Consider the following 17,912-nt stretch of genomic DNA (forward strand, 5'->3'; position numbering starts at 1 on the left):
CTGATTCAGAAACTTAGAGCATTGTGCTCAGTACTCTGTATTTTAATAACTCTCACCGCCAAGTGATTCTGATGCACACTGAAGTTTGAGAAAACACTCCCTAGTCCTACTCCCAAGCTTGGGTCATAACATTTAACCATGGGAATATTACAAATTAGAAAAACGTTACATTTATAGCAAGATTTGTTTATCTAAATAAACACTTCTCCATCCCGATCCCCCTATCTTCTTCTTTTTTTTTTTTTTTTGAGATGGAGTCTTGCTCTTTCGCCCAGGCTGGAATGCAGTGGTGTGATCTTGGCTCACTGCAAGCTCCGCCTTGTGGGTTCACGCAATTCTCCTGCCTCAGCCTCCTGAGTAGCTGGGACTAAAGGTGCCCGCCACCACGCCTGGCTAATTTTTTGTATTTTTAGTAGAGACGGAGTTTCACCATGTTAGCCAGGATGGTCTCCATCTCATGACCTCGTGATCCCCCCACCTCGGCCTCCCAAAATGCTGGGATTACAGGCATGAGCCACCACACCCAGCCCCCGTATCTTCTTATAGGAGTTTAAGTCAGCAGCAGGCATAAGTTTTGTTAAGCTCCATTCAATAGATAAAAACACTAAGACTGAAAAAAAAAAACCACTTTCTCAAATGATAAGACTAAAACAGGCAGTGTTGAGGAAGGCATCAGGCCCAAGGCTCTTTCCACAATAACACAAAGTCATTCAGAAGACAGTCAAATAAAATAAGCACCAGAGAATTCACAGTTTAGGGGCCAGAAATGTGAATGCATCTTTCCCAGCACTACGATCCTTGCTGATAACGGTAAATAACCTCTCAGGAGGCTTCCTGAGGGTTTGGGTTTCTAAGGATGCAAGTCAGTCCTTCATAATAATTAAGGGCAATGGCCCACACAGCTTACAGCGTCTTTTTTTTTTTTTTTTAAAGGCACAATACCCAATTCATGCCACCACAAAATGGCGTTTGTTTTTTTAAAACTGCTTCCCATTTGTAGAGGTGAAGAACCTCCACCTCTAAGAAACCTTGCTTCCAAATATAGAGGTCCCAGCAGAAACACCTAGGTTTGGGTGGATACAGCCCGGAAAGTTCTGGAAATGAGGACAAAGCTGGACTGCTGAAGGTTTTCTGTGTTTGGGTGGCTGTCTGGCGCCCCCTTGTGTTCAGTGCCTGGACCCAAAAGAGCCGGACGGCAACAATGATGCAGTGAGGGCAAATGGCTACAGCAATTCACAAATTGCACTCTGGCCAGTGAGGACCAGAGGAATGGGCTTACGACTGGGCAAAGGCCCCTCTGCCCACCATCTGGGCTCTCCTGAAGGCCCTCCAAGCACTCTTCCAGCCCTAGTGGAGAAGCTGGAAGACTTGCCTGGACAGGCATAGGTGGAAGCTGTGCCCAAGCTCACTCGTTGTCTCCACCAGGAAGATGGGTCATTGCATCCTTCTTGCTGGGTGTTTGGCCAGAGGGCTCTTCCTCCTGACTTACTGCCCAGGGCAGAGGCTTAGAGCACCCCCACCACCCTTTTTTTTTTTTTTTTTTTGACGGAGTTTCGCTCTTGTTGCCCAGGCTGGAGTGCAATGGTGCGATCTCAGCTCGTTGCGACCTCCACCTCCCAGGTTCAAGCGATTCTCCTGCCTCAGCCTCCCGAGTAGCTGGGATTACAGGCATGTGCCACCACGCCCGGCTAGTGTTTTTTTTTTTTTTTTTTTTATACTTTTAGTAGAGATGGGGTTTCACCATGTTGGTCAGGCTGGTCTCGAACTCCTGACCTCAGGTGATCCACCTGACTCAGCCTCCCAAAGTGCTGGGATTACAGACGTCAGCCACTGCATCTGGCCCCCATCCCCTTTATTAAAGGGAAATTGAGTGTTCTGCTGAAGACAGCTTGGGCCCCTGAGGAGACATTGCAAGACAGTTCTGAATGTGCTAAGTCAGTGGGTGATAATGGGCACTGTGTGCCCAGCAAAGGCACTTCCCACCCTCAGCCATAAATAGTCTTTAACTGGTTCACACAGAAGCCTGGGGTTGGCTCTTCCTTCTCACCTGACTCCCACACTGCAGGGCTCTACCCTCCCAGTCGTACCACCAAATCCTGCCCTTGGTGTGAAAAGACCATGCCATGCTCAGCACAAAACAGCAGAGCCAATGACAAGCATCCAGGCTTAGCTCTAGCCCCAGAACAGGGCTCCCCTCAAGGAGCAGCCCTGATCTGAGCCTTAAATTCTGGATGGATCTCTGCTCCTCCTCATATAAGCTGAGTTAGACAAGTCATATAAATCAGAGCACTAAAACTCTCTGAGCCCCAGTCTCCTCATGAGAAAAATGGAAATCTCGGCCCTGAAATTAGCCCAGCAATGGCTCTAGGGACTATAGAGTTGAATATGTTGGAAAATCTAACAGACGAGTATCCTCTTGCCTCTGAGTCTTTGCACATTCTGTTCCCACTGCCTGGAACAGTTTTCTCCCCTCTCTCCCTCACTTGGCTAGTACCTGTTTATCTTCAGTCTCAGCTTAGACCTCCTCAGGAACCCTTCTGTGTTTCCTTGAGCCAAGTCAAGTTCCCCTCCAGTGGTTCCCATAACTCTCTGCATGTCACCAGTCCCAAAAGTGGTTACAAAAATATGTGAACTGGCTGTTTGCTGGTCTAGGACCTCACTGTAATAAACCCCATGAGGGAAGAATAGGGATCATGTCTGCCTTATTCACCTTGGCATCGTCAGAGACCTGTGCAGTGCGTGGCACATAGTTGGCACTCAATACAAATGGATTTGACTGGATAGATGGGCTCAGAATGAAACACAGGCTGGGGCCAGAGAGCAGAGGCCAAGTCAGGAAAGCAGCTAAGGGAACGTGTACACATATCCATGACGTGGATAGATTCCCACAGTGGCCTGTAGCCCCTGTGTCAGCCCTGGAACCCAGTGCTATCTATGCCTGTGAGGACCCTGCACCAGGTCCCTGGTGCTCTGGCCTGTTAGAGAAAGAAGGAATCTTGGGGGTCATTCAGGCCAGAAGTCCACAGACAGAGCTCAGGCCTTCTCTGCTCAAGCTCTACCAGAGAGTTTCTGCTTTTATTCTTTTGTATTTGTTTTTCTCAATGGGGTCGTGTTTTAAAATCTGGTCCCATGAGGAGAAGGAGAAAGGTGAAAATCACCTGTGCCGTCATTTTACAAAAGAAAAAGAGACTCTCAGAAGAGAATAGGTTTTCCCCAAGGTCAAATGGTTCAGTATTGGCATGGGAAGACCCCACATCCTCAACTCCTTACACACTTTTCAGAGGGAGGGAAGAAAATAGGGGATTGTGATTTGGAGTGAAGGGCTGAATCTGCCCGAAGAGTCCCCAAGCCCAAGGTGCTTCTGTGACACCATCCCGTCGTGGGGGATGAGCATCACATACCATTTGTGCCAGCATCCTGGGAGTGAGAACTGGGGAAGGGGTGCAGAGGGGCCCACAGGGCCTGGCCGTGGGATTTCATGGTCACAGTCAAACACACACACACACACACACACCTGCACCTGCACTCATAGCTAATCCCCACCCAAACTCCTACCTGACCCTGACAACTGTCCCTGGGAATATTGTCTCCTTAGGCCATGGAGGGCTGAACCAGCTGGGAGGGGCCTTTGTGAACGGTAGACCCCTGCCGGAAGTGGTCCGCCAGCGCATTGTAGACCTGGCCCACCAGGGTGTGAGGCCCTGCGACATCTCTCGCCAGCTCCGCGTCAGCCATGGCTGCGTCAGCAAGATCCTAGGCAGGTAAGCACGAAATTCACCGCAAGCCGCCCTCCCTGCAGGGCTTGACTTCTCCAGCTGATCTCAGGGCAGCTGCAGAATTCCCCTCACCGGGAATGGGGATTTGCTCCCAATGTCCAGCTTTGGTCCTGAGACCTGAACAGTTATGGTGGTCCTTCTGGGCCTCTACCCAGCCACTATTTTTCTACTGTTTTCTTGCCCTTCCTTCTTTCTTTGCCCATTTATCCTTCTTTTAGTTTCTCCCTCTCCCTTCTCCTCTTTTGCTCCATGTCTCATTTGGTATAGGCTTCTCTCCTTCTAAGGCAGGAGAATCTTCCCCCAAGGACCTCCTCCTACCGAGACCTAGGGAAATTGGGCCACTAGGGAGGGGACACACAGTCAGATGAGCTCCCAAGGTCTAACCCCTAAAAGAGGAATATCTGAGTTTGTGCTTCTCAAACCATAATTCCCCAAGACCCCAGATCAGTGCTTCATAGCCTTGGCAGCACATTATATTCACCAGGGGAAGCCTGATTTTTAAAATAGCAATACTGTTTATGTCCCAGCCCAGACCAATTAAATCAGAACTTCAGGGAAATAGGTGCAAGTTTTGGTACATAACTCCCCAGCCCATCCGCCCCCAGCAAGTGACTCTAATTCTCTGCAGCCAGGGTTGAGAACCACTGACCCAAAGATTCAGGAGAGACCAGGAGCAGCAAAGGCCTGCTTCTGAGCTGACACAGTCACAGATTCCAGTATGCAAAGCCACTTCCATTAAAAATGCCTCTGTGCCAGAGCTTCCAGTCAGCTCTGTGTACGTGTGCCTGTCCCCCTGCTCTGACCCTTAGGTGGATTTAGGAGGAGCCCTGGTTGGACAAGGCAAAGGGACCTGGACTGTTCTTTGAACCGTGAAAAGCCCTGGCTCCCCTCCTGAAGTAGTTAGGGAAAGGCGTGATCCTTTGCTGGGCTTGGGAGAGGGGATTCCTGTGATGGGCTGTGGTGTCCCAGAGGAGATGAGTCCCGGATGGAAGTAACAGATGAATGGAGTTTTAAAGAGCTAGATTCTTTTTCATGCAGATGAGAGCAGAGAGTTTCTACAACAAGAAGAGGAGGATATGCTGACACAGGCCGTTGATCTGCCAAAGCAACTAGTTGGAAGATAGAGGGAGGGGAAGGATGGAGGCCCCAGAAGAGGAGGCTCAGCTTAACAAGCTGGACCTGGCTGGGGATCCAAGCAAGGTCAGGATTCCAGAGTCCATGAGGAGAAGCTTCAACTTGAACCTGCTAAAACCTGATAGAAAACCAGTGACCAAGGGGGTGAGGGATATGCCTCAGGCTTGGACAGGGCAGGGAGCAAAGGAGCAAAGGTGAACCAGCAAGACAGAGCAGAGGGTCCAGTGACCTTGGCTAGCTTTCTAGGTGGCCAAAGAAAATAGTCAGTCATTGGCTGGGCATGATGGCTGGTGCCTGTAATCCCAGCACTTTGGGAGGCCAAGGTGGGCGGATCACTTGAGGTCCGGAGTTCAAGACCAGCCAGGCCAACTCAGTGAAACCTGTCTCTACTAAAAACACAAAAATTAGCCAGGTGTGGTGGCAGGCGCTTGTAATCCCAGCTACTCGGGAGGCTGAGGCAAGAGAATCGCTTGAACCTGGGAGGCAGAGTTTGAAGTGAGCCAAGATTATCCCATTGCATTCCAGCCTGGGTGACAGATTGAGACCCTGTCTCAAAAAAAAAAAACAAAAAACAAAAAAAACCTCAGTCGTGCTTTAGCCAAGAGAAGCTGAATAGAGCAAACTGCTGTGCCCCTGTCATTCACACATCAGGCACACCAAGATTTCCTTTCTTAGAAGGGAAATCTTTTGTGCCCCATACAATGGCTGTTGCAGGTGCTAGTACACAAGAGACTGGCCAGAGGGAAGGGAGAGAGAGAAGCCAAGGTGAGGCCTTTAGCAGAGGGTGCTGGTTTGGCAGTAGCATGAACCTACCCAAGCGAGGGAAACAGATAGTTCCGTGCACATCAAGCATTTGAGGCCAGCCTTGGAGGCACGTTTCACTCTCCATACCCCTCCCCAGAAGCCTCAGAGAGGAGGGAGGCTCTGGCTAAATCCCTGTCTAAAGACCCCACTTGCTTATTGGGTAATTCTTTGGGATTCTCTATTGGAGTAGGTACTACGAGACTGGCAGCATCCGGCCTGGAGTGATAGGGGGCTCCAAGCCCAAGGTGGCCACCCCCAAGGTGGTGGAGAAGATTGGGGACTACAAACGCCAGAACCCTACCATGTTTGCCTGGGAGATCCGAGACCGGCTCCTGGCTGAGGGCGTCTGTGACAATGATACTGTGCCCAGTGTCAGCTCCATTAATAGGTAAGAGAGAAAGCAGCCTCCGGCGTCAGGCTGGGGCCCCTGGGCTTTGGGGAAATCAGGAAAGAGACAAGAAGGGCTTGGCTTGGGTGGAGCAGAGGCCAGGAAGGGGCCTGATGCTGAACAATCAGGCAAGGAGCACACCTGGCTCCAGGCAGATACCATACCTACCTGCCTCCTCCCTTGCCCCATGCTATGGGGCACCCTCCCCCTGGCCCCCAGCCATAGTGTGCTATCTACAGTTTCCTTCCTCAAACACCACATCCGCTTTTATTCAATAAAAGAATCTTCGTGAATTGATCCTTTTCTAAGCCATCAGACCCCTAACCCGGCCCACATTGAAGCATTCACTCATTTGTTTAGTCCCTCAATGATTCACTCACTGCCTCAATCAATCATTTACTTACTCACTTGCTTGTTCATTAATTCATTCACACATAATTCACTCATTCATTTTGTGCTAGGCCCTGGGACACACAAAGCCCATCTTTGTGGAGCTTACAGTCTAATGAGAACACAGATATTAATCAACTACCTACAAAAAATATTGTAAAAATGCCGCTGTAAGTCCTGCTAAGAAAAGGAACATGAGGATATGCAAGGTAGCATAGGATTATTTGGTTTATGAAGGTCATGAAAGTCTTCCCTTGAGTAAAAAACAAGAAGAGAACTAGGTGAAAAGAGCTCAGACAGCTATGCAAAGGCCCTGTGGCTAATAGGATCAAAAGAAAACCAGTAGATAGGCCAGGTGCAGTGGCTCATGCCTGTAATCCCAGCACTTTGGGAGGCCAAGGCAGGTGGATCACCTGAGGTCAGGTGTTCGAGACCAACCTGGCCAACATGGTGAAACCCCATCTCTTCTAAAAATGCAAAAATTAACGGTGTGGTGGCGAGTGCCTGTAATCCTAGCTACTTGGGAGGCTGAGGCAGGAAAATCGCTTGAACATGGGAGGCAGAGGTTGCAGTGAGCTGAGATCACGCCACTGGACTCCAGCCTGGGTGACAAGAGCGAGACTATATCTCAAAAAAAAAAAAAAGAAAGAAAGAAAAGAAAACCAGTAGATAAAGAGCAGGGGAGCATAAGGTAGGCTGAAGTTGAAGATGTCAGCAGAGGTGGCCTTTCAGAGGCTGGGGGCTGTGTTATACCTTCTTGCCTTTGGTCATAAAGCAATAGGAAGCCCTTGGCAGATTTTAAGCAGGTGGCCAACTTGCATTTCAGAAAGTCCACTCTGGCTGCAGTAGGGAGAATCACTTAGAAAGGGTCAAGAGGGGATGGACATGGGCCAGTGAGTGACCCTGGAACAGTGGTGATGACATGCACTAAGGTGCTGATGGAGAGATGCAGAGAGGGGTCAACGTTGGTGAGGTTCACAAGGTCAAAACACAGAACTTGATGATAGGTTTGATAGGAAAGAGAGGGAAGCAGAGGTTAAGCCCCATCTCTGTTTTGGCCTTGAGTGACTGATGGTACCAATCACGAAATGCAGACAACTGAGGAGGACTAGGCATGCGGAGTAGGGTCACAGACTTGACTGTGGACAGTTGAGTTTCAAGTGCCTTTGAGATACCCAAGAGGCATGTCAAAAAGGCAACTGGGTCTGGGGCAGCCATGAGTTCTCTTTCCTCTTCTTCTCTCTCATGGCCTTTCTTCTCTTCATCACAGAATCATCCGGACCAAAGTGCAGCAACCATTCAACCTCCCTATGGACAGCTGCGTGGCCACCAAGTCCCTGAGTCCTGGACACACACTGAGTGAGTGCTGAAAGACCTGGACACACACACATGCTCGTGTATACCTCCCCTTCAGCGTACCCACATATACACAGAGGCACACACAGACACACCCACACAGACACAGCTGGGCACAGTACTATTCACAAACCCATGTGTAGACTGAGCTGTGCCACTGCGACGACGTCTGGCCTGTTCCCAGGGCAGATTCACTGAACTATGGAGAGGTGCAAACACTTGAGACAGCTCTAACTCCAAGAACCCCTCCCACCAGGAGGCCCCCTGGAGGAAGGACCAGAGCCCCAGTGGCTCGGCTTGCTGCCTCCTGCACAGTGTCAGCAGGGACTGTGAGGGGTGTCACTCTCACTCCCTGACCTTCTCCCTCTTCCCACCACCACAGTCTCCCCAGAGTCACCCCAGGGCTGTGAGGGGTGTCCCACCCCTTGCCCCTCTCCCTCTCCCCCAGCCCCTGCAGTCCCCAGCTCAGCTGTAACTCCCCCAGAGTCATCCAGGGCTGTGAGGGGTGTCACTCCCACCCCTGACGCTCTCCCTCTCCCCCACTGCAGTCCCCAGCTCAGCTGTAACTCCCCCGGAGTCACCCCAGTCGGATTCCTTGGGCTCCACCTACTCCATCAATGGGCTCCTGGGCATCGCTCAGCCTGGCAGCGACAAGAGGAAAATGGATGACAGTGAGTGCTGGGACAGGAGGGCAGTGGGCGGTGCATGAGAGCAGTTTGCTCAGGTTTTGATGGGGACAGAAACCCTTCCACTTATGACATGGGACTTTGTAGGGGCTCTGCATGTGACTGTCACATGTCCTGTCCCTCAGTTGGCCAAGGCTTCTGGGCCCAGGTGGCTGGCCCTTTTTCTCCCTCCACAGTGAGTCAGCTTGGAGTCAGTCCTCTACTTTGGCCTACAGCATGAATAGATAGGTCCCCTAAAAGCTTTCTTCCTTCCTGGGGGGTACCAGGTGATCAGGATAGCTGCCGGCTGAGCATTGACTCACAGAGCAGCAGCAGCGGACCCCGAAAGCACCTTCGCACGGATGCCTTCAGCCAGCACCATCTCGAGCCGCTCGAGTGCCCATTTGAGCGGCAGCACTACCCGGAGGCCTATGCCTCCCCCAGCCACACCAAAGGCGAGCAGGTGAGAAGCTGGGCCCTGGGAGGTGAACAGGGTGAGCAAGGGCCGGAGAAGTTCTGTTCTCCAAATGAGCCTGTGCTCCATCAAAGCAGCTGGAAGTTGCATCAATGGGCTCAGGGCACCTGCCTTATGCAACTCTAAGCCTGACACATGCTTTATTTTACCAGATGCCCTGGCATCTTCCTCTCTTTCTAACCCTCCTTGCTTCCTTCACCCAAAACCTTTGAGCCTGGGCCTTTCAGGGATGGCAGCACAACCTGATGATGCTATCCCTTGCCATCAGCGTCTTTCCCAGACTGCGACATCAGGTTCCACAACTCTGAAGCAGTAGCACAAAGCCTTCACATAATGACTTCAGCCACCGCTTCCTAGCCCCACCTTTGGCCACTCATCCTGCACACCCCATGCTCTTGCATTACTCATGGCCCCGAGCATGCCACCCTCGCTCACACCTCTCTGCCCTTGCACACCATGTGCCCTCCACACAGAATGCCTTTCCTCTCACTTCTCTGCATGGAAAAATATCACTAGCCTTCATGACTCAGCTCAAACAGCACCCTCTCCATGAGTCCTCCCCTGCCCCTCCGACATGAATCATCTCTCCTGCCTCTTGCCCTTCTGCATGTCCCACATGCTGCTCTCAGTAGCTTCTCACAGTGTCGCTTAATAATCCAGCAGACAGAGAGGTACAAAGACAGGAAGACTCCTTAGGGACAGGGAAGCCTCATGCAACATTAAACATCGTTTTTATTCCCAGCACCTACCATTGTGCCCCCCTTATAATAGACAGTAATGGTATAGTGAATGAATGAACAAATGAATGAGTTGAGAAATCCAGAATAATACATCACAAGCTACAGGGAACTTTTCTTGCTCGTGCTCAGGACAGGTGAAATGAATCATAACAGGCTGGTGTCTGTGAAAAGCTGACAGAGATGTGAGAGGTCCCACCCCGAGGCCAACAAAGACTCTGCAGCTCTGGCAGAACCACTAAGCTCTCAGCTCCTAGTCATCACATCTTTTTCCCTTAACCCCACCAAGTCAACCAGATGAGGAGTGTCTTCAGGGTGGTGTCTGTTGCCCCTCTTTGCCCATGCCGTCATTTGCCGTAGCAGTGAGGCAAGTCCATATGCCTTTAAGAACTGAGTAGGACAATGGAGATGATGCCAATAATCAGCCCAACCACTTCCAGTGACCGTCTGGGCTGCTGGTCCCGTGCCAGCACTCGCAGCTGGGCAGGCAATCTGCATCAGCAATTTTATCAGCCTTGACTGTGGCAACCACGAGCGTGCAGAGAAAGCTGGCCATCAGCAGCATGGGGAGAGGGCCTGGGTGCTCACCCACCAGTCAGCACACAGCTCCAGGAAGGAAAGGGGGTTGCAGTGGGGGGCCTGCAGGAAGCTCACTCCGTGAGAATAAGCCTGCAAAACTCAGTGTGCAGGCACCAGCCACTCAGTGAAAGTAAAGAAACCCTGCTGATGAGACTCTGGACACCCACTGAGTCCCAGAGCCATTTCCTGGCTCCATCCCTAAGCCCCGCAAAGGACCCTGCTTGACTACAGAGCACACCCATGCCATGCTGGCAAATGAACATGGGGGATCCTGGAATGAGAAAGTCTTTGAGCTTGCAGGGACCTCCGTGACCACCTCTTCCAGTTTCTTTATTTGTGTGGAGATAATCCAAGCAAGACAAGGAGGGCTTGGGCAACCAGAAGGTTTTGGAGCTCAGGCCTGCCAACCCTCATTTCATTCAGACTGGTCCACTGTCACCTGTTTCAGATATGGTGCTTCTACATAAACACTTATTTGAAGACTGAAAAAAAAAAAGCATTTGAAAACCATTGAACATCTCCAACCACTCATCTTTCAGATGAGGAGACTGAGGTCCAGCAGTGTCCACAAATTATTCATTACCTCCTCAGTCAATCATTACTCACCCAGTCATTCACCTGGAGGCTGGCGAAGGCAGGGAGAACCAGCCAGTGCAAGGGCCCCTCATGTCCTGCCTGGCCTTTGCTTTTCCCACTTCTGGTAACTGACTGTGTGCCAAAGTAACACTACATGCTTTCTCACCTGGGCATAGGAATGCCCTCTGGCTTGGGGAGCCAAGAAAGAAGCACAAGTATTCATACCTGACCTTAGGACAGGTTGTAACACAACTATCTTTTCTGCAAAATCAACAAGTGGGGGACCAGGCATGGTGGCTCACACCTGTAGTCCCAGCACTTTGGGAGGCCGAGGTGGACGGGTCACCTGAGGTCATGAGTTTGAGACCAGCCTGGCCAACATGGCAAAATCCCATCTCTACTAAAAATACAAAAATTAGCCAGGCCTGGTGGCGTGCACCTGTAATCCTAGCTACTCGGGAGGCTGAGACAGGAGAATCACTTGAACCTGGAGGGTGGAGGTTGCAGTGACCTGAGATTGTGCCACTGCACTCCAGCCTGGGTGACAGAGCGAGGCTCCATCTGAAAAAAAAAAGAGAAAAAAAAAAAAAAAGGGCAGGGAGATGTGTTCAGCAGAAACATCATGTGGCCTTATCCCTGGTTGCTATTTCATGACCAGACATAGCTAGAAGTCATACAACTCTTGTTTCCCTATTTCACAAATGTTTCAAAAAACATCAACAGAATATGAATATCAGTTTATTGACAGAAATCAAGAATTTGGTGGCTTCTGACTCTTCACATGATTCTGAAATAATATCTATGATAACTCTCATTGGGCATCTGTTGTCACCAAGTATTCGGTGCTAAGCACATTATGTATAAGTATACAAAATTTCGTGTAATGCTTACATCAATCTCATAGAGTCTATGATTCCCATACAGGTGAGAAAATTAAGCTTCAGAGCAGTCAAGTAGACTAAAGCTACTTGGCAGGTCATTGCAGAACCAGGGCTCAGACTTATTGAAGTTCTGAAGCATTGTGCTGCTCTGCCCCGATTCAAGTTCAATTCCAGCTAAAAAGCCCAATAATCACTGGGAAGTTTCAGCCACTGAATACAATATCACCAAAAGATTTGACTATATAGGTTTTCTTTTTCCTTTTTTTACTAAGTTGCTTGGATTTTGAAATAGCTATAGGATTCTGAGTAGATATTTTGCTGTCAAAACAACACATCCATAAAGCATTTTAAGCTTTTCTTATACTCTCTAGAAATGAGGTGTTTTGTTCAATTTCAATAAGCCACACCCTGGCCAGGCGCAGCGGCTCACGCCTGTAATCCCAGAACTTTGGGAGGTTGAGCCAGGCAGATCACAAGGTCAGGAGTTTAAGACTAGCCTGGCCAACATGGTAAAACCCTGTCTCTATTAAAGATACAAAAAATTAGCCTGGCCTGGTAGCACGCACCTGTAATCCCTGCTACTCGGGAGGCTGAGGCAGGGGAATCACTTGAACCTGGGAAGCAGAGGTTGCAGTGAGCCAAGATCGCACCATTGCACTCCAGCTTGGGCAACAAGAGTGAAACTCCATCTAAAAAAAAAAAAAAAAAGGCCCTAAGCAACTCCACCCTGCCTCTAAGTGGGCCCCCTTGGAAGGCATGGAACCAGAACACCATTTAGTCAGTAATTGCTGCTATGTGCTAATGGTGCCCTGGTGGCCTCCAGAATTGACTGCAGCTTCCAAAAGTGCCCAGCATGCAACCGGAAGGTGCTGTGGATCTTTGCAGAACCCAGCTCGATGGAAATCACTGAAAACAATTGCCTTTAGTGGCACTGTTATGTAACCACTGAGCATTCCCTGAATTCAGCTTTGCACATCTCACATAGCGAGTATGTGACGTGTGTGAAGCTACGTGGGGAATGGGTGTGTTCTTTTTTCTGCACTATCTGCTTCCCCAGTGGGAGGAGGTCATGGTGAGGATGAGGTACACTTGCCTTTAGTTAAACGAGTTCTTTTCGGAAGGAGTACCTAAGGTCATAGCTGTGCTCCTGGCAAGGGGAGGCCAGGAGGCATCTAAAATGAAGTCTTATTGATGAAGACCCCCAGGTACTTGATAAAGAGTGTTTCCAACAAAAACAACTCTAAATACCATTTTCAAGCTAAACTTGCACACTTCTATTTGTTTGGATGTGGAGAGAGAAAAGAAGAAATCCACGTGGTAGGTAAAGCACCTGGGTCCACAGCCGAAATCCCAGGTTTAGTCTCAGTTTCATTAGACAAAACTGGGCCATTTACCTGAGTTCCATGCTCCACATATAAAACACAGACATAATATTACTCACCCATGTCACTGGGCTGCTGGGGGACTCTATTAGGACAACAGAGGCAAAGCTCTGATGTAAGCTCTTTGCAAATGTAAGAAGTGGTCCTTATGTCACCGAGTTTAGGGCAGTGATTGAGAGCAGACACATTCTGAGCCCTCGAGTCTGAATCCTATCTTTGGCCCATCTGGAAATGGCACAAGTTTCTTAAACCTTTGTGCCTCAGTTCCCTATCTGGGGAAGAATAAATTAACAGATGGAAGGACCCTGAACAGTCCGGTCGGAGACTGCTCCAGTCCTTGGCACCGTCCTGTATTCTGTGGGTCCCAACAGTGTGGTGAAACCAGGAAGCTGACCAGCCATCCAGCCAGGGTGTGGTCCTCTGGCTGAGACTCTCTATCCCACGCCTGGGCACCCATGCCACCAGCTGGCCTTGAATTCCAGGGATGCGGGAGGACAATCAGCATGAACGAAACGTGCTGAGTGGAGTTGAGAATGTAAAGGAAGAAGGGGACGATGAGGAACTCTCCAGGAGAGATTAGGGCTGCCAAGTCCTAAGACAGGCTCAGGGTCTGCAGGAAGGTCGGTTTGTTGGATCATCTCTGTGCGCTGACTTCTCTTTGCTCCCCAGGGCCTCTACCCGCTGCCCTTGCTCAACAGCACCCTGGACGACGGGAAGGCCACCCTGACCCCTTCCAACACGCCACTGGGGCGCAACCTCTCGACTCACCAGACCTACCCTGTGGTGGCAGGTATGACGCCCAGAGCCCCCCTGGCAGGTGGAGGGCGGGGGACTGAAGAGCTTGGCTGGCTGTCAGGCGGAAGGTGTGTGGGGTCCTGGCCTGGAGAGGAGAGGTGGGCTGTGCTGGCTGGGCCTCAAGGTGGGTCAAGGGGGTCGTGCCTTCAGTCCTGGGCTGCTCCTGGGTCTCCAAGCTCCCTCCTGTGGGAGAGGCGGGCACACACACTCCTTCCCAGTCTCTCCATTTTCACTGCAGAAGCATAGCAGGGAGGTCTAGCTTCTCTCTCCCCTCCTTGCCACACTTCGTGGGCCCTGGCTCCCCAGCCCAGACTCAGAGCAGCTGGGCCTGCCTACCCCGCGCCCCGCCCGCACCCTCCACATCTCATGGCTTGGTTTGTGCATGTTCCCGCCCCGTCATCTCACACCCCTCTCTCCTTGTTGTCTCCCTCCCTCCGGCAGATCCTCATTCACCCTTCGCCATAAAGCAGGAAACCCCCGAGGTGTCCAGTTCTAGCTCCACCCCTTCCTCTTTATCTAGCTCCGCCTTTTTGGATCTGCAGCAAGTCGGCTCCGGGGTCCCAGCCGGTGCCTCGGTCCCGCCCTTCAATGCCTTTCCCCATGCTGCCTCCGTGTACGGGCAGTTCACGGGCCAGGCCCTCCTCTCAGGTATGACAGGGAAGTCCCGGGGCCATGCAGCTATTGCGGTGGGTGGGAGGGGGGTCCTCAGGGCCGACCGCCAGCCCCCTCTCTGGCCTCAATCTCATCCACCACCACCCTATTCCCTAATTCCTCCGGCAACTTTTGGAGGCGCCAACACGAAGTTCTCTGTGACGGGGAAGGCATGCTCGGAAGGGGCGGATGCTCTAGGGGTGCCAGGAAGTGGGATACACCACCCCAAGACCCCATGGAAAAGCAAGAACCCTAAGGCCGGGAGCCGGGTGCTGTAACATAGCAACACTTGGCCTTGGTAAATGCATAAATAAATAGAAGGAAAAATGAACATTTTGGAGGGAAAAAGGCATTGGCTTTTGGAGCCAATTTCTGGATCAAATTTCTGAAAAGGCCAAGGGTCAGTCCCAGTTGTGTTTCCATGATGCAGCTATCTTCATACCTAGCTTAACAGCATCACCAGGAGGACAGTCAGACATCTGTTAAACATGATAAATTCAGTGATTCAACAACTTGAGAGAGGAGGAGTGGGGGACCTCCCATCAGGAACCTCAACTGCCTCAAAATATTTAAACCTGGAAGCACCGACCGGGCGCGGTGGCTCACGCCTGTAATTCCAGCACTTTGGGAGGCCGAGGCAGGTGGATCACGAGGTCAAGAGTTCAAGACCAGCCTGGCCAAGATGATGAAACCCCATCTCTACTAAAATACAAAAAATTAGGCGGGTGTGGTGGCAGACACCTGTAATCCCAGCTACTGGGGAGGCCGAGGCAGGAGAATTGCTTGAACCCAGGAGGCATAGGTTGCAGTGAGCTGAGGTTGCGCCATTGCACTCCAGCCTGGGTGACAGAGCAAGACTCCATCTCAAAAAAGAAAAAAAAAAATAAATAAAAATAAGTAAATCTGGAAGCACCTGAGGGAGCCTCTAGAGCAAACCTCTTATGCTAATGAGGAAACTGGCCCAGGGAGGAGAAGGTCCCTGCCAAGGTCTCTGGGTGGGAGCACCATTTGCAGCTGGTTGAGGCCTGGGCCTGCACTCCATGAGTCAGACCTCAAGGGGAGCTGGGTCCTCCTGGCAGAAGGACCTTCGCCCATCCAGCCAGGGCCTGAGGAATGGCTGAGAGTCAAGTGCTTGGCTTGGGTTGGAGAGGGCCTGAGATGCAATGAAAGTGGGGAGCAGAGACCCATATGGTCTTCAGATACCTCAAGGGCTTCCATAAGGATAGGACTATTTTAGATGTGGGCCCAGCGGGGGCCTAGGACCAAGGAAGGAAGCCAGCTAGCTCTCAGTTCAGCATTGGAGGAATCTCTTTAATATCGGCACTGTCTCCAAGGAGTGTGGGTATTTAGTGACGGAGTAAATGCCTCCTCACCTCCCACACCCTCCTACCCTGACGACCTTGAAATGCTAGAGCAGAGACCAGTGCGGGGGTGGGGTGTGGGAGACCTGTCACAGAGGCAGCCCAGAGTCAGTCTATCTGGACCAGTAGTTTCAAATTTGGGCCTCTCAATGCTCTCTTGAAATGAAGCCTTGTACAGAAGACATGTATGCTCACCAGACCCCTGAAGAACTGCTCATTTAGAAGGGGGGCCCTGCCCCTAGAAAGCCCTTGGACTTGAAAACCACTGCACCAGAGGATTAAGACCTCTACAAGCCCAGAGTAACCACAGGGTCATGTGATAAAAGTCCATGGATCTTTTTTTTTTTTTTTTTGAGATGGAATCTCACTCTGTTGCCCAGGCTGGACTGCAGTGGCGCGATCTCAGCTCACTGCAACCTCCGCCTCCTGGGTTCAAGTTATTCTCCTGCCTCAGCCTCCCGAGTAGCTAGAACTACAGATGCACACCACTACACCCGGCTAATTTTTGTATTTTCAGTAGAGATGGGGTTTCACCATGTTAGCCAGAATGGTCTGGATCTCCTGACCTCGATCCGCCCACCTTGGCCTCCCAAAGTGCTGGGATTACAGGCGTGAGCCACCGCGCCCAGCCCATGGACCCCCTTTTTTATAACTGGTTCTACATTTTCTTTCTGTCTGGCACCTGGGTTTTTTTTTTTTTTCCCTCTGTGCATCCCTGCACCTAATGTGAGAAGTTTTCTTAGAAGAGAGGGACATCCAGTGTGTGGGCAGAGAGTTGGTGTTTAAGGGTCTAAAGTGAGGAATAAAATATTGACTCAGAGTTCAAGAATTCAAGAGGGTGAAGTCAGCAGAGATGGGTCATTTGTTTTGACCAAAGTGATGAAAAGAGAAAAACCTGTGAGCTAAGTAAAATTATGTCAGCCAGAGAAAATGGGATGGCGGGGAGGGAGGGGAATGAGAGGAGAGTGGAGAGGAAGAGAGGGGAAGGGAAGGGAGGGGAGGGGAGGGGGTGAGGAGAAGAGGTTCATGTCAGTTACAGGGAGTTACGCAAGCCTGCATGTCTTCTGACAATGGCAGGCTAGGGCTGTGGGCGGTCATGGGGCAGGCAAGGGGTGAGGGTGTGGTGGTGCCCATGATGATGGGAAGCAGGTGCTGTGGAAGCCGCGGAGAGGCTTGGCAAGACCAGCTGAAGGAGAGGGAAGGATGTAGGGCAGCTGGAAGCGGATAGATGTATCAGAGTGCAGACATAGGCTGTGGTGTAAAATGTAACTGGAACAGCCCAGGGCAAACTCCCTGCTCCCAAAGCCCCCACACTTTGTCCCCTACCTGTCATCCTGTTAGCATCCCCTGTCAACATGTAGTCAATCAGAGGTGATGCCTCCAACTACTGTCAGCTGTTAATTTAGTGGACATGCCCACTCTCCAGGCCAACTGCAGGACCGAGAGGTCACCCAACCCATGGGACAAAGCAGCTGGCGGCAGACACCAGGTGGTTATGTAGGGAGCAGGCAGCCAAATATGCAGCACCGGCATATCTTTCAGCCTGGTGGCCTCCAATCCAGGCCCAGATGATGCTGAAGTGCAGGTGTGAGCACTTTGAAGGTTGCTGGCTGGTCACAGGGCTCCCTAGCCCAAGGGCTGACAATTCAGCACAGAGGCAGAGGCTCTGAAAAGAGTGAGGAGTGCTAAGCTTGGAGGATCTGGGGTCCAGGCAAATGGCCAAGAGTAGGAAGCAAGTCAGAAGGCGGCTCAGGCACAAGGGAGGGGATGGCTGGTGTCCATGCTGAGCTCAGGGTGTTGGCCTGGAGCTCCTTACAGACTGTCCAACTGAGGCCTCTGGTCAAGACTGGACCTCAATACCTAACACATGGCTGAGCCATGGTGAGAGAGCTGGGAGGATATGACGGGGGGCGGTGGGGAAGGTTAGGAAGGGAATGGTTCCAAGAGTGCAGGAGGCTGCAG

The 17,912-nt window shown here is 51.1% G+C and overlaps 1 protein-coding gene and 1 long non-coding RNA gene across 2 annotated transcripts in view; one reads left to right on the top strand and one right to left on the bottom strand.

Annotated features, from left to right (window-relative positions):
- PAX8 (paired box 8) overlaps nucleotides 1-17,912 on the top strand; it is a 59,954-nt gene that overhangs the window by 25,743 nt on the left and 16,299 nt on the right. The window contains exons 3-9 of the mRNA XM_055241323.1: nucleotides 3,596-3,761; nucleotides 5,905-6,102; nucleotides 7,763-7,851; nucleotides 8,397-8,519; nucleotides 8,801-8,976; nucleotides 13,813-13,933; nucleotides 14,380-14,586. Of these exons, the coding sequence (XP_055097298.1) occupies nucleotides 3,596-3,761; nucleotides 5,905-6,102; nucleotides 7,763-7,851; nucleotides 8,397-8,519; nucleotides 8,801-8,976; nucleotides 13,813-13,933; nucleotides 14,380-14,586 (1,080 nt within the window). The remainder of the gene's footprint in view (nucleotides 1-3,595; nucleotides 3,762-5,904; nucleotides 6,103-7,762; nucleotides 7,852-8,396; nucleotides 8,520-8,800; nucleotides 8,977-13,812; nucleotides 13,934-14,379; nucleotides 14,587-17,912) is intronic.
- Nucleotides 9,686-14,435, bottom strand: LOC129461873 (uncharacterized). Its single transcript, XR_008650712.1, has 3 exons — nucleotides 14,392-14,435; nucleotides 12,328-12,450; nucleotides 9,686-11,441 (listed from the first exon to the last, which is right to left on the bottom strand). It is a non-coding gene; the product is annotated as an uncharacterized lncRNA (long non-coding RNA).

Source organism: Symphalangus syndactylus, chromosome 14, assembly GCF_028878055.3.
Source record: "Symphalangus syndactylus isolate Jambi chromosome 14, NHGRI_mSymSyn1-v2.1_pri, whole genome shotgun sequence".
In the NCBI taxonomy this organism is placed as follows: domain Eukaryota; kingdom Metazoa; phylum Chordata; class Mammalia; order Primates; family Hylobatidae; genus Symphalangus; species Symphalangus syndactylus.